Genomic DNA, 15,519 nt, shown 5'->3' on the forward strand with positions numbered 1-15,519 from the left:
AATACTACAACCGCAGAACTTGTCTACAGAAAAGAAGATCCCCTACTTTCATACATTATTCTGGTTCTGGCACAAATCCAGACTTATTACTGGTAACGTCAGATATCCATCACGAAACCAAGGAGAAAATAATTGAAGACCCTGGATCTGGTCATAGAGTCATCATTGCTTCTATCCATCTCCACCAAAACCGAAGAAAAAAACCCTACAATAACGAAACAACATGGAATTTTAAGAAAGCAGATTGGAAACTATTTACAACAGAACTAGACGAACAAGCTCAACACGCCACTAATAGAAAATACAAACTCAGATAGATTGAACAAATATTTCTGTGAATCCATTTTCAAAATTGCAAAAAAGCACATCCCACGAGGCAAATCAAAAAAATACACCCCATTCTGGACAGAAAACCTGAATTTATTGAAACAAGATAGAGATAAAGCAAGAACCAAAGCAGAACATAGCAAAACACCAGAAGATACTCAAGATTGGAGGAAGAAGACTGCCATTCTAAAAAAAAGCAATCATAACAGCAAAAAAGAACAGTTTTAATAAATTTATTGAAAATATTAATTACAGAACCGATAGCGCTAAAACATATAAATTTCTGAAGAATATTTCCAATACACAGAAAAATACTAGCCAACTTATTATTCATAATAACAAAACACTAACAGATAGTAGAGATATAGAAAATGCATTTAATAAACACTACTCAAACTCTCACAGATTACATCCCTATACCAAAAAAACTAACTAATTTATCAAAAGAGAATTATATAAAAATAATAAAAACAATATTACTAAAACCTGAAATATTTCATCAAAATTTTACTTCCAAAGAATTAACTATAGCTATAAAAAATTTAAAAACCAAGAAATCTCCTGGTCCTGACAACATTCATTCAGAATTGTTTAAATACTTGGGGGGAAAAAGCCAAGTCTGTATTTTTATCCATTTTCAATTTATCATGGAACACCTCAATTCCTGCAGCTTGGGAAAAAACAATCATTGTACCAATTCACAAAAAAAGGGAAACCTGCTCATGATGTTAATAGTTATCGACCAATAGCACTATTAAGCATGATAGCAAAAACTATGGAGTCAATGATCTCCAACAGATTAACTTGATATTTAGAATCCCAAAATCTTTTATCACCAAGACAAGCCGGTTTTCGACAATTACACTCTACCAATGAACAAGTCATACGCCTCGGCCAAGAAATAAAAGACAGTTTTAACAAGAAAGAAGATACCTTGGCAATATTTTTTGACTGTCAATTAGCATATGACTCTATTTGGAGAAATAAATTATTACTAAAACTCCAGTAATTAGGTATCTCCAGCAATATGTTCAGATGGATATCAGAATTCCTTAGTCAAAGATTCATTGTTACTAAATTCAATAACTCACTTTCTAGTTACAAACATATCGAGATCTACCCCAGGGCGCTGTCCTCAGCACAACTTTATTCAATATTTATATAAATGACTTACCCTCCCTATTAGAGGAATCAAACATGAAAACAGCACTATTTGCAGATGATATAGTTTTGTGGACTTTCGGATCTCACAGACATAGAGACAAAATTCTACTTTTAAAGCTCTAAATCAATTACATGAATGGCACACATCAAATTTGATGACACTCAATGTAAGCAAAAGTGACTACCAAGTATTTTCACTTGGTAAAAATTAAAAAGAGAATTCAATATCCAATACAATGGCCAACACCTTCCTAGGACTTATGAATCCAAATATCTTGGAGTTATTTTCGATAATAAGTTAACATGGAGCAACCATTTGAAATACATTTCTGAAAAACCTCATAAAAGATTCTCCCTTCTGAAAAGGCTAGCAGGAAAGAAATGGGGAAGCTCTAGAAATACATTGAACACTCCATACAAAATGTTTATACAGCCAGTGCTGATATACTGCGGAGAAATTTTAATTACTTCACCTTTCATAAACGAAATAGAATGTGTTCAAAACCAAGTTCTCAGGCTCATTACTGGTGGAATCAAAACAACTCCAATAGATTCTATGAGATTCCTCACTAATATTAACAGCATCAAAATGACAATAGAAGAAAAAGTACTGATCCAATATGAAAAACTTATCAGATTACCAGGAAACAATTGGCATTCATACAGTCCTCTCTGTAGATTAAAAACTCAAGAAAATTTCATATCCATGGTCCAAGAATTAAAACAGAAAATCAACATCCCGAATTTAAAAGAAAACTTACAAATTAAACCAAACCCTTTAACTCTATTAAATATAAAGTATAATCTAAATTTAACAGAAGAAATACTGAAATCAGAAGTAAACACTGAAATAATGAAACATTTGTCTTTAGAGACAATTAATATTAGGTACTTCCACAAAACTGGCTTCATTTATACATCGACGGATCCTTGATCTCCAGGGAACAAGATGCAGGTGCAGGTGTTACGTGCTGTGTCTTCTCACTTAATAGATCTCTTGGACATGGAACAACAAGTTTTGATGGAGAAATCATTGCAATAAGTGAAAGTCTCAGGAATATTCTATGCCACATCAATAAATTAAAAATGCAGTTATATTGTAAGATTCCAAAGCAGCTATTCTATCAATAGTCTCTAGACACACACCTTCATCAAAAACAGCAGAAATAACTAAAATGCTCTCTCAATTAATAACACTCAATAAAAGAATTGTATTCCACTGGATACCATCCCATTGTGGAATCCTGGGAAATGAGAATGCGGATGCTTTAGCAAAGAAGGGCAGCACTGCTACTTACAGACCTGTTACTAAATCTATGTATTACTCTGTGAAAAGATTTAATAAATCTCCATACTTAGACTTCAACAAACAAAATTTGATAACACAATCTCAAGGAAAGAAATGGAATTCTCTGCATCATAATCCACAGTTAATTCCCAACTTAGCTCCATTTAGATTGGCAACAGGCCATGACTGTTTGGCCAAGCACCTGCATAGAATTGGAATATATCAGTCCCCTAACTGCCCATTGTGCAATTCAAATCAAAAAATGGATTCGAAACACCTCAAAATCTGTGGTTCAGTGGCTGACCATGACAATATCTATGAAAAGTATTGGAGTGCAAGAGGTCAAATGACTTTATTGTCAAATGCCTGGCATTAGAAAACAACAAACAACATGTTTATGTAGTCCAATTGTGGCATGTAAATGGAAAAGGCTGAAAGTGCCAAACACAAAAATGTTCAGGAATCACGAAAGAAAGATAGAAACTCGCACTTTCATCTTGAAAATATGTAAAAAAACAGAGTCAACATTCATGCATGTAAGAATTAACTAGCAGTAGTCCAACAGCGACAGCACATAGAACGGTTTCAAGTTTAAAAACGATTATATCATATTTGGCACTTAACAGCCTTTTCCATTTACATGCTACAATTAGCAATATTTTTAAGAAGTGTGACAGAAAATTTGACAATTCAGAGGAATTATTAGATTTAGTACCACTTCACAATACCGCTAGACTGCGATATTTTTAACACATTAGTAGAATGTATTAATAAATGGGAACTGCCATGGGAAAACTAGTATTCGTGGCAAGTGATGGTGCAAAATCAATGATCGCGAACATAAAGGATTACGTGAGTGACTCAAAACTGTCTTAAAGTCTAAAGAATTAAATGACATATTGATGCTCCACTGCACTGTTCTTCAAGAGGCCTTATGTGCTAAGTCCACTTCCATGGAGAACATAATGAAAATTGTTATTAATTCTGTTAAGAAAATTAAAAGAAATACTGTACTCAACAGAAAAATTTTGTCTTTTTCTTCAAAATACTGGATCAGATTTTTCAGAAATTCCCTATTTCAATGACATCTGTTAACTTAGCAGAGGAATAACACTAAAACAATTTTTTCAATTCAGGGAATGAGTTGCAAATTTCATGGAAACAGAAAATACCGAATGAGGGTTGGCCACTAAAGGGAAACTAAGAGGTGAAACTTAAACTGAGAGGATTCAATTCAGCATCGGAACTGGAATCGAGTGTGGCTTAGTGGATAAAGCATCAGCATGTAGAGCTGAAAACCAGGGTTCGAATCCCAATGCCGGAGAGAATTTTTCTCCACTCCACCCATCCTTCATCATATGGTAATGCAGAATTCCTGCACAGAAATATCATATATACTTCGGTAAATCACAGTAATATTTGAATTGAAGCTTGAGTTAGAAACAGCAACTAAATAACAAAGAACTATTTCACTTCCTTTCACTTTCCGATCTCAAACTGTAAGACTACAGAAATATATGGATGTCACTGAAAATTTACTATACAAGTAATAATGTTTCATTTTTTCACATAAAACGAAAATGAAAAAATGAGTGACTTATGGGGTTTTAAAAAAAAACCGATTCAATTGTTGCCCATTCAATGATGGAAAATTCAGGCTAAAAGTCCTAATACGAGAATATTCATGTTCATCGTTCTGGTGCTCTAATGCGTAACACTTTACAATACATCATTTGCCTAATAAATAGGTATTAAAAGTCTACACCTGTGGAGTAATGGTTAGCGCGTCTGGCCATGAAACTAAGTGGCCCGGGTTCGATTCCCAGTCGGGGCAAGTTACCTGGTTGAGGTTTTTTCCAGAGTTTTCCCAATATGAGCAAATGCTGGGTAACTATCGGTGCTGGATCCTGGACTCATTTCACAGGCATTATCACCTTCATCTCATTCAGACACTAAATAACCTAAGATGTTGATAAAGCATCGTAAAATAACCTACTATGTATTGAATTAGCTCTTTTGTGCACGACTTCACAGTTAACATATTCTGTCACTGCGAGACTAAATCCATGAGAGCATCTCGGTAAGAGAGACATCACGGCTCGTGAGGAAGGTGGGAGATGCTCATTTGCTCTCTATGCTTCCCTTCTTATGCCCATAGCTACTGCAGTATGCACTCTATAGCTTATTAGCAAGCCTTACATCCAGTTAACACTCATATCCAGCTTCTCATATCTGAAACAAGAAGAAAAAAAAATTATATCAGCAATGGGCCTAGAAAAGACTGTAAAAAGCATTACAGTCAATTAACTACCACTTCAGCTTCTTGATCTGAAATAAAAACTGATATTAGCTATAGGTCTACAAAAGCTTGTAGGAACTCTACTGAGTTAAAGTTCCCCCAGTCAAAATTCATTGTCATCATTGGGGAAAATCAGTGTCACAAAAATAAGGAAAAATGTAAATACAGAAATATGTACTTACCTGCATTTAATTCTCTCCATTCACTATGACATTTTCATGACCCGAAAACCGAAAATCAATTTCACGTTCTTTCTATGGCTTTTCAGTTAATTAAAAACTGACACAAGCTCAATTATTTTCACTTTATCCATTGTGTTTCATCATATTGGTACAACAGATGATTGTTAATATGCAGATGAACCCTTAAAAGGCTATACCAATACTGAACCATGCTAGAATTCACTACCTCTCCACGTGGAGTAGTGGTCTGCAAGTCAGACTACGAAACTTCAGGTCCAGGTTCAAATCCTGGTTGAGATAAGTTACTCAGTTGAAGTTTCTTTCGTTTTCCTTCAACCCATCATGTGCAAATGCTGGGTAATTTTAGCACTGGACCCTGGCATTATCACCTTCACTTCATTCTGATCACTATCACAGTTGATAAAGTGTCGTAAAATAAACCAATTAAAATCTGCTAGTTGAATACAATGAATTCAACTCCTAGCACAATGTTCGTTTTCATAGTTTAATTTTGTAAAACCATGCCACATTTTATCATAATTTATTGAGTTGTCTGACAGATCCTCCATGCTTCTACTTTTCTGTTTGATTTTATTGGTGGTGGGATGCCTTGGGGGTTAGTCGCTCGAACACATACTGTTTTCACTCTGCTTTACTGTGACAGGTGTTATACAGTGCAGTTTAAAGTGTTACAAAGTGAAGGTACAGAAATAGAAAAGAAAGGTCAGCCATAAGAAGTGTATTAACCTTCTACATAACTTAAGTTATTTGTGTGGACAATTCACCCAAACACAACAAAGGAAAAAAAATAAAGGTGTTACTAAAACGGTATATTTATTGTTACATAATGGAAATTACTGCCCATGACTGTGAGGGAGGGGGGATTTTACAAAATATTGTTGCTATTTGCATTTAAGGGATAGTAGAGTATGAGCCTCTATAGTAGTAAATCCTAACGAGGGTTCTTCTCTTCCCTTTTCGCATCTCTGGTTTGGACAAAAGTAGACGTGCATTCGAGTACCTGATATGAACCTTTCCTAAGGTAAAAAAGCAAAATTAAAAGAAGATATTTTTGTCACACCTCACATTAGACTACTTTTCTAACATGCTGATTTTGAATCTAAACTTAGAAGTACTGAATTAGCTGCATGGCAATCGTTAAAATCAACGGTGAAAGGCTTTCTGAAGAATAAAAAGGAAAATAAATGAATACGAATTTTTAGTATCTTACTACTAAGGAGATACGATTTTAAAGAAATAGTTTGCTGAATGTCCCTTAAAATTCATCTTAAGAGTTTTCCAGAAAACCTTGGGGCTCCAAGTGATGAGCAAGGTATTTTCACCAGGACATTTCTGAGATGAAAGAATGTTGTTAGGAATGCTAAGATAAATCCATGTTGGGAGACTATTGTTGGTTCCTCAAATGGGAAAGTAAAAGTGAATGTAAGAGAAACTCGCTCATAGCAAAATACTTTTGAGATACAGTTTTCAGGTATATTAAGATGTGTGGTTTTGTACAGTGTGCATAGTGATTGCGCAATTTTTTCTGTATGATATTTAATAATAAAATGGTCTATGTGCTGAAGCTTATTTTCTTCTAATTGTGGGTACCCGACTTTTCGGAATTCATCCATATGAAGCCATTTGTGTAGACCAATTTACCGACAGAGTCACTGTCCTGGGACTACCATAGGAGGCTGGTCTATGCTACACCCACAATGAGATAAGATGATGATGGAGATTTGTTGGGATGCCACAGGAGAACCGGAGTTCTCGGAAAAAACCTCTGTGTTACCCGGGGGTATACCAGGAATGAAACCTGGACACACCTTTGTACTGAAGTAAAGAATACTGTTTTTGGTGACAATAATATAATTTTTATACATTGTCGAAAGTAAGAAAATATAACCATATCTAAAAAAAAACATTGGCCTATGTAATACTGCATTTTAACAGCCATTTTTCGAATTAGCGGCTAGTCTATTTTGTTTAGGGTACAGCATTTAAAAAAAAGTTTAGTTTGTTCCCTAACGGTATAGCTGTCGCAAGTGCAGAAAGTAATGGAAACCTACTACACTGTATAATATTTTCATGAGATAATTCCTCAGTAATTGTTCCAAGATGGAAGTAACACCATTAAATTTAATAGTGCTCTAATACAGTACATTGCTCAGTTAACATATTTAAATTGAATACCATTTTCTTCTTTCCTGCTAATAAGAAAAAGGTTTAAAAAACAAACAACAATTCATTTACAACATACTGTTTATTTTAAGATTTACAATACGATATTGTTGTAACTTACATAATATCTGCCCTACTATCAGTGTTGGGAAGTATCTAGACACTTACTTCATAGTCATTAAAATCAAAGTATGATGTATAATTCTTTCTGTTTGACAATATTACTATTTACAAATGAAAAATAGTTTAAAAATCTAACTGATACAATGTCATGATTACAACATTGCATCATTTAGTCATATATTTGTATACGCCTGACATATTTTCAATATAATCAGCGAGCTGTAAATAAAAGAGTTAAAAATGTTGGCACTGTTATATCTTCAATTGTGCATTAAGTAGAAACCACAACATATAATTCTAAACACTCTGCCTATGCATATACACATATCTAGATACAGTTCTCGACCCAACACTGCTTCACAAAACAAATATTCATTAGTCAATGTCTTAAATCAGAATCAAACCACAGCACAACCATTCCCAGGACAGTCTATGATTCAGGAGGGTCTATCACGAATATTCTCTTCTCCATCTTGGGCTGTGGAAACAAGAATTCCACAACTGATTTATTCAACTCCTCCAGAGCAAGCTGAACATGAAGTTTTAGCACATCATCTGTCTCGTGCTGGTACAGGGTCTTCAGAGTCCTATACAGATCCAGCAGAATATCTTCCAGAACCTACGATCAGTCAAAACAATAACAGAGACAATTAAGCCATTAACAAGTACAATGTTTTTGGTAAGCTTTCCTATGAAACATGACGTCTGTACTTTGTAACAGATGAGCTTTACAAATCCTAAATTACTTTTACCTGCTAAAGTAAACTCGGATATTCTTTTGTTAGTAACCTAATATTTGTGACTTACTGCAATAACAACAATGTCGTTTCTCTGAAAGTTGCAACTCTGCATTATTAATGTTGATTATAAATACAACTAATTCTGTAATTCAAACTGCCTATAGCACTTAAGTCTCTCTTCGAGATTTTATAGACTTCGGTTGATTTTGCATATGAAACTATGGAGCATTTTCAGCTGATTGCACAATTTATCTCTGTTTGATGAAACATTGAGATTGGTTGTTCCTGCATTAAACCACAGGTATTGGACCTCGGACTCATTTTGCCATCACTAATTCACATATCATCATCATCCAGACAATAGCCCGGGTTAAGTTCATGGTGCGGTGAGCTATACTTGTACAAGAGTGAGGCCATTTGGCTACCCAGTAATTCACAAGAATAGGACAATAAGCCTCAAGCTGCAGTGTAAACCTTCAGGTCCCTCTTCTGTACAAAGAAAAAAACCACAGCTCGGACATGTAGGCACTTAAAACGTGAAAAACAGGTAAACAAAAGGCACAAAAACATCCAAAATAGGCACTAAAATGCGAATATAATATAAATATTTTCATGTATTTGTTATGTTATGTTATGTTTTTTAAGATGAACAGCTATGTTTTTACAGTGCTTTAAATGCCTTATTTTTCCCCCCACATTTTACTTGTGACAAAATAAGACAAATCTCTATCAGTCCTACTACTAAGCTAATTCTTAATATAAATAAATGAATTATTAAACCGGAGGGAAAAATACCTTTGGGGAGGCCGAAACGTAGGTGGGAAGATAATATTAAAATGGATTTGAGGGAGGTGGGATATGATGGTAGAGACTGGATTAATCTTGCTCAGGATAGGGACCAATGGCGGGCTTATGTGAGGGCAGCAATGAACCTCCAGGTTCCTTAAAACCCAGTAAGTATTAAACCAATTTCATTAAAAAAAAACAGTAACCAATAAAAGAGCTTAACTGTCTTATTAAAATTTACTTATTTGAATTTTTAAACATAAAAAAAAAAAAAAAAAACTCCTACATTCGAAATCAATCTTCTTAATGTATCCAGCTGTTTACTGACAACATAAAGTCCACTGTAGTCCACTGCAGTCTATTCAGTTGTACTTTGATCGGTGTTCATTATAGATGCCTGTTGCTAGTAGCCAGAGCTGGGGTGTAGGCAATATATACTGCAGGGTTGTGTCTTCTGCAACTGGTACTGATGATTTTAATTTTCTTCTTTTGTGGTTTATGGATGGACAGTATAGAAGACTCGTGTTCCAGATCTTCCACCACAGACAAGTAGGATTATCAGAAATGTGAAATTGGTGTAGGTACAATTGAGTGACAATGTGACCTGTTCTGGCTCTTGTTAAAAATGTTTGAACATGTCTGGGCAAGTTTTTGTACATTTCCAGGTCATTTGGTTTCTTTTGTACAGACTGTAAAATTTTTCCTTTGTGAGAAGAGAGCCAATTGTTGATCCATAAGTTTATAAAATGAGACCTTACTGAAGCAAAAGCATTTGATACAGATCTCACTTGAAGAGGTCTTGGTTGCAAATATGTTGCCTGTTTTGCAATATTATCAACTTTCTCGTTTCCAGATATACCACAATGACTAGGTATCCATTGAAATGTTATTTCCTTTCGGAGTTCTTTTAGTTTACTTAGTTGTTTCTGAATTGGAATAATTCTATGTGCATATAGGTTTGATACATATTTAATTATATTAATATATTGGAGTCTGTAAGTATGCATATAGATTTTTCATAAATTTGAGTAACACACTGAACAGTAGCATCAATAACTAGCAATTCAGTGTCAAGACTGGAGGAGGATGAACATGGTATGAAATATCTTTCTTGATATTTTGGAATATAATACCATGCTCCTGATGTCCCATTATTAGGATTTAGAGATCCATCTGTATAAATTTGAAGGTGATCCTTATATGTACTGCAGAGTAGGTCCATGGAATCTAACTTAAGAATGTATGGAGGATCACTTTTGGAATGATTTCCTAATTCTGTATGCTATGTTCTGGAATCACCCATTTCCATGGAGGAATTTCGTTCACAATTGGAGTTTTAGCAATGAGTGTGTCTGTGATATAGAATGGTATTTCTTCTTTTTTTATTTTATAGAAATTACACATGATATCATCTGACAGTTTGAAGAACATCTGAGATCTGGATGAGGCTTGCAATTTTAAATGTATTTTCAGATCCTTTTGTAATATAGTGTCTGAGTGGTTGAATATTACATTCAATTTCTAGGCCAACAGTTGACGTGGTTTTTGGTACTCCTAGGCATAATCTTAAGGCTGAGTTTTGAAGAACAGAAATTTTTTGTAGATGAGTTGCTGATGCTCCTCCCGATATTTCACATCCATAGGTCAATTTTGATCGTATATAAGCATTATAAAACAGACGCATTGTCGTGATATCTGATCCCCATTTCCTATTAGCTATGATCTTCAAGAGATTTAATCCTACATTCGAAATAAAAATAATAAAATTTAGTTGATTTTTTTAAACTTAATATTTGAAAAAACGAGAAAGAATTCAAATTTCATTTAAAAATGTCGAGGGGGAAAAAATGTGCACTAATAAAATCCACTGCCTCCACAGATTCATGCATGACTGAATCAGTGGTTTTGCTATTTCATACTTCAAAATTTGTCAGAAATATAAAAACAGAAACAGCAGTACTGATAGGAAATTATATAGGCTGTTTAGCAGTGACAGCTCGTGAAATTTGGTGTTGGGTGTTCATATATTGAATACTCATAAGTCACAACATTACATTTTTCGTAAACATGAACTCGTTCCCAGATAAAATAAACATAAAATCAAACTATAAGAATCACTCACCTAACCCAATAATGTGAAAGAGGATGGTTTTGTTGAATGTTTGTAGTGAAAATCCATCATTCTCTCTTTTTTTTTTTTTGAAAATATGTTGATCACTCTCCAGTTGAAATCCACACACTGAGCAACCACAGACATGGAAAGCTTTATTGTAGAAAAACATCTTTCTGCTTCAGAAGTAGACATAGACATGATTGCTATTATCTTCAGAAGCTTTGCCACTTCACTGAATGGTTCAATCACGTTATTGTTGATGAGAAATTGCAATACCTGACACATTTCTGAGGTCATCTTTCATATGAATCTTTTGCAACTCAGATTTCAGTTGTTGAAATTTAAGACATGGACATGTCTACTACAGATTTCAGATTTCTCTTGGAGAATGTTTTGTTATAATTTCGAAAGTGTTTTGAGTTGAAAAGATTTGCTGTTAACATGTGATTTGTGAATGAAAATTTCCCGATACAGAATCATGTCACTAACTTTTTTCACTGCCACGTTTTGAGAGATGTGCGTGTTTTCACTTTGTCTCTTTTCCTCATCGCCCTCTCCATATTCAGCTGCAATGTTGTTGTTACAAATGGCTTTATTGAAATTTAATCCTTTATATATCTGGCACCTTACTACATAATAAAAACAGAGTAAGAACACAAATCAGGTATGCTATTTCGCATTTTCATTACTTATGTTCAAATGAGGAAAGAACATTAATGATTTTCAGCATATCAGCTGTGCTCTTTTATATTGGTGGCAGAATATATCTACATGAAGCATAATATTCTACAGAACACTACCAACCAAAAATTAAAAGACGGAAGTTCTCTTTTCAACCAGAAACTTTGGACTTTGTTTATGGTTGAATTTTGTTTTCTTGTGTTTTCAATCTTCTACAGACACTCCAGAACAGAGTCCTTATTTTTGTACACCGCTTGGACAGCTCTTGACTTAAAATTCCATCTGGTATTGGAACTGTGTGTCCCGCACCGTGGTGTCACGGTCTGAGGCATCTTGCCTAGGACTCGCATTACGGAATGCGCACAGTTCGAGTCCTCATGGGGGAAGAAATTTTCTCATGAAATTTCGGCCAGTTTATGGGACCGGTGCCACCCAGCATCATGATGCACTTGGGGAGCTACGATAGGTAGCGAAACTCCAGTTTAGTAAACCAGCTATAACGGCTGGGGGGATCATCGTGCTAACCACAAGATACCTCCGTTCTGGTTGGATGATCGTCCACCTCTGCTTCGGCATGTGGGCGTGAGGCCAGCAGCTGGTTGCTGGCTGGTCGACTGAGCCCTTCAGGGCTGTAGCGCCATGGATTTATTTTTTTACTTTTTATTGAAACTGTGTGGAACTCTTTTCCCAACAATTTCATCAAGATGGCAACTCTTTGATGTGAGTTGGCAGAGAATGATGGTATTTCTCCGATGTTAGCAAAAAGATCTGAGTATTCTGACTTGCAGCCTTAGCCATGATCAAGTTTAATTGGTGGGTGTGTAATGAAGTAAATGTAAGGGTAATACTGCTGTATTAGGGTTTAAACTTCAGCATTAGAACTACTCATGACATTTGCACCATCATAGCTTTGGGAGATCAGTTTCTGTCAGTTTTGAGAATCTCTGCAAAAACTTCCTTGATTCAGTTCACTAATGAAAGAGTGTCATGACCATATGGATTCGTGAAAGTCTAAAATCTTTCCACTGGTTTCCCATTGGCAATACACAGCTAAGCACCACCATCAGTTAATACTTCAATGACAAATCTGACGCTTCATTTGCTATTGTAGATACAAAATCTACAGTAGCTATTTCGGGCAGTATTTGTTCACGACATACTTGAAGCATGCAACCCAACGAATCATTCTATATCAATATTGATGTTTCTTTGAAAACAGCTGCAATACTCAGGTGGTCTTTTAGGATACCGTCCAATGCAGATGTGAAACTTATTAAACCCATAAAGATCTCCGGATCTGATGATGAAGTTGTTTCGTCATGTCCTTGCAGTGCCAGTTCAAATTCATCACAAAACTTCACTCAATCAGTTTTCGATAACACATGCCGCTTTTCTTTCAGTATGTCATTATGACTTTCAACATTCTTCCTGAACGCAGTGTTCAGTTGTTCCCTGATATCTACTTTTCCAAGCATTGATAGATCGAGTGTTGAATTCTTATGAACCATAAGTTCTTTGTGTATTTTTTAATATTTTGAGTCAGATGACTTAAATCACAAACCAGTGTTTTTTACCCAACTAGCATCTCTCTTTAGCAAAGACCAAACTTGGGAACTAGAACAATTTGTTTGTGACTTCACATCCACAAATACAGTTATTTATTTAATAAATTTGAAGTTTGAATATTCTACACACAGACTTACATTTACACGAGCATTGCTGAGGAATTTTTAGAATTGGAAGAGGTCTCCCTAGAGCCCTCATTTCAATTTTTTTTTTTTTATGGAAGAGTTGAACAGTTAGTTTTCTGGAGAACACTAACACTATTTTCTACCGTTGCAAATCATATCACATGTTATATTATTGCTAGAAATATACTACATTCTTATCTAAAACATACTCCCAGTAATATTGGTATCACCCCCCTCCTTCCGCATCCTCTCCAAAGTGATACAAAACGAGAAGCCTATTCTATTAGGCAATTTTGAAGAGATTAGTATGAATGTCAGAGAAGGGTAGTGTGTGTGATAGAAGAGACACAACTTTCATTGGCAACGTCGTCTTCTTCTTCTTTTTTTTTTTTTACAAACTTTCTCTCTACTTCTTAACATTTGTCCACCATTGTATGCTGTTTTATAAGCTCTTGCTAGTTCACTGTTTCACCCAATTTTACTGGCTACAGTTTGCTTATGCTGGAATCTGAACATCCAGCAATTTCTTTTCTGCACTTACCTTTAACTACGAAAGGAGTGAGTGGGATCAAGAGACAGGGGACTCAGTGAACCTAATGACAAGCTGTGCCTGCTGTTAAGCATACCAAACCGCTAAGCAAATAGAAAGTGACAAAGTGTTTTGAGTTACAGTACAAAAGTATGAAGAAAATCGCCAACATAACATATTTTCTTGGTACATTATTAGAGAGACTGTTTCCTTACAAGTGCACACATCTGCAAGAACTCTGCCTCAATAATAAAATGCTAGAGGTAACAAAAATATTTGTAATAAAACAATTTTAAATTGAATACTACGAGGTGTGTTTTTAAAGTAAGTATCAGCACTTTTTTTTTTAAATAACACAACATAATCTTCCAAATACTTTATTTTCATTCCTTATATTACACCTTACACTACTTCTCCACATAGTCACTGCTATTACTGAGGCACTTGTCGTAACGGGAAACCAGGTTTTGTATGCCTTCGTCAAAGAATGATGCCGTCTGTGATGAAAGCCAAGTCAGCACTTCTTGTTTCACATCATCGTCGTTGAAATGTTTTCCACCAAGGAATTTCTTCAGATGAAGAAATAGGTGAAAATCGGTTGGTTCCAAGTCAGGACTGTAAGGAGGTAGGTCGAATTGTTCTAAACCAAATTACGTGACGAAATTTTCAGTTTGTTTCACTGTGTGTGTGACCAGGCATTATCATGAATCAAAAGGATTCCATGCAAAAGCATTCCACACCTTTTGTTCTGTATTGCACAATGGAGATTTCGTAGTGTTGCACAATAAATGTTTTTGTTGATCGTCACATTCCTCGGAAGAATTCAGCAAGCAAAACACCTTGTCTGTCCCAGAAAACTGTGCACATGATCTTGCAAGTGGATATCGTCTGTTTCAATTTCTTCTTCACTGGGGATGCTGTGTGCCTCCACTCCATGATTGTTGCTTTGATTCAGGAGTGATGTGAGATACCCATGTCTCATCACCTGCAACAATATGCGTTAGCAAAGCATTGCCTTCCTCAACATATTGTGTGAGGAAAGTCAGTGCAGAGGTGGATCGCTTGTTCTTGTGGTCATCAGAAAGATTTTTTGGCACCCATCTTGAGCACAATTTCCGAAATCATAAGCATTCTGTCATAATGTTGGAGAGGACTGATCTTGAAATTTGTGGAAAATGCGAAGAAAGCAAAGATATTGTGAAACTTCTGTCCTCACGAAGTTCCGCATCCACAACTTGCACCAAATCATCCATGACCACAGATGGTCGGCCGCTCCGCAGCTCATCATGCATATTTTCACGACCTTCCTCAAACTGTCTAATCCACTTCCTCATCATTTCATCACTCATTATTGTTTCCCCATAAACCTCACACAGTTGGCGATGAATGTCTGCTGGCGTAACATTTCTCGC

At 35.4% G+C, this 15,519-nt stretch overlaps 1 protein-coding gene across 3 annotated transcripts in view; it reads right to left on the bottom strand.

Moving 5' to 3' along the window:
* Positions 1-7,507: 7,507 nt before the first annotated feature.
* The window catches only part of Tango6 (transport and golgi organization 6), an 84,716-nt gene continuing 76,704 nt past the window's right edge, over positions 7,508-15,519 (bottom strand). For all 3 annotated transcript variants that reach the window (XM_069821384.1, XM_069821386.1, XM_069821383.1), the window contains one exon: positions 7,508-8,186. In XM_069821384.1, the coding sequence (XP_069677485.1) occupies positions 7,998-8,186 (189 nt within the window). In that variant the 3' untranslated portion in view covers positions 7,508-7,997. The remainder of the gene's footprint in view (positions 8,187-15,519) is intronic.

Source organism: Periplaneta americana, chromosome 3, assembly GCF_040183065.1.
Source record: "Periplaneta americana isolate PAMFEO1 chromosome 3, P.americana_PAMFEO1_priV1, whole genome shotgun sequence".
Taxonomy (NCBI): domain Eukaryota; kingdom Metazoa; phylum Arthropoda; class Insecta; order Blattodea; family Blattidae; genus Periplaneta; species Periplaneta americana.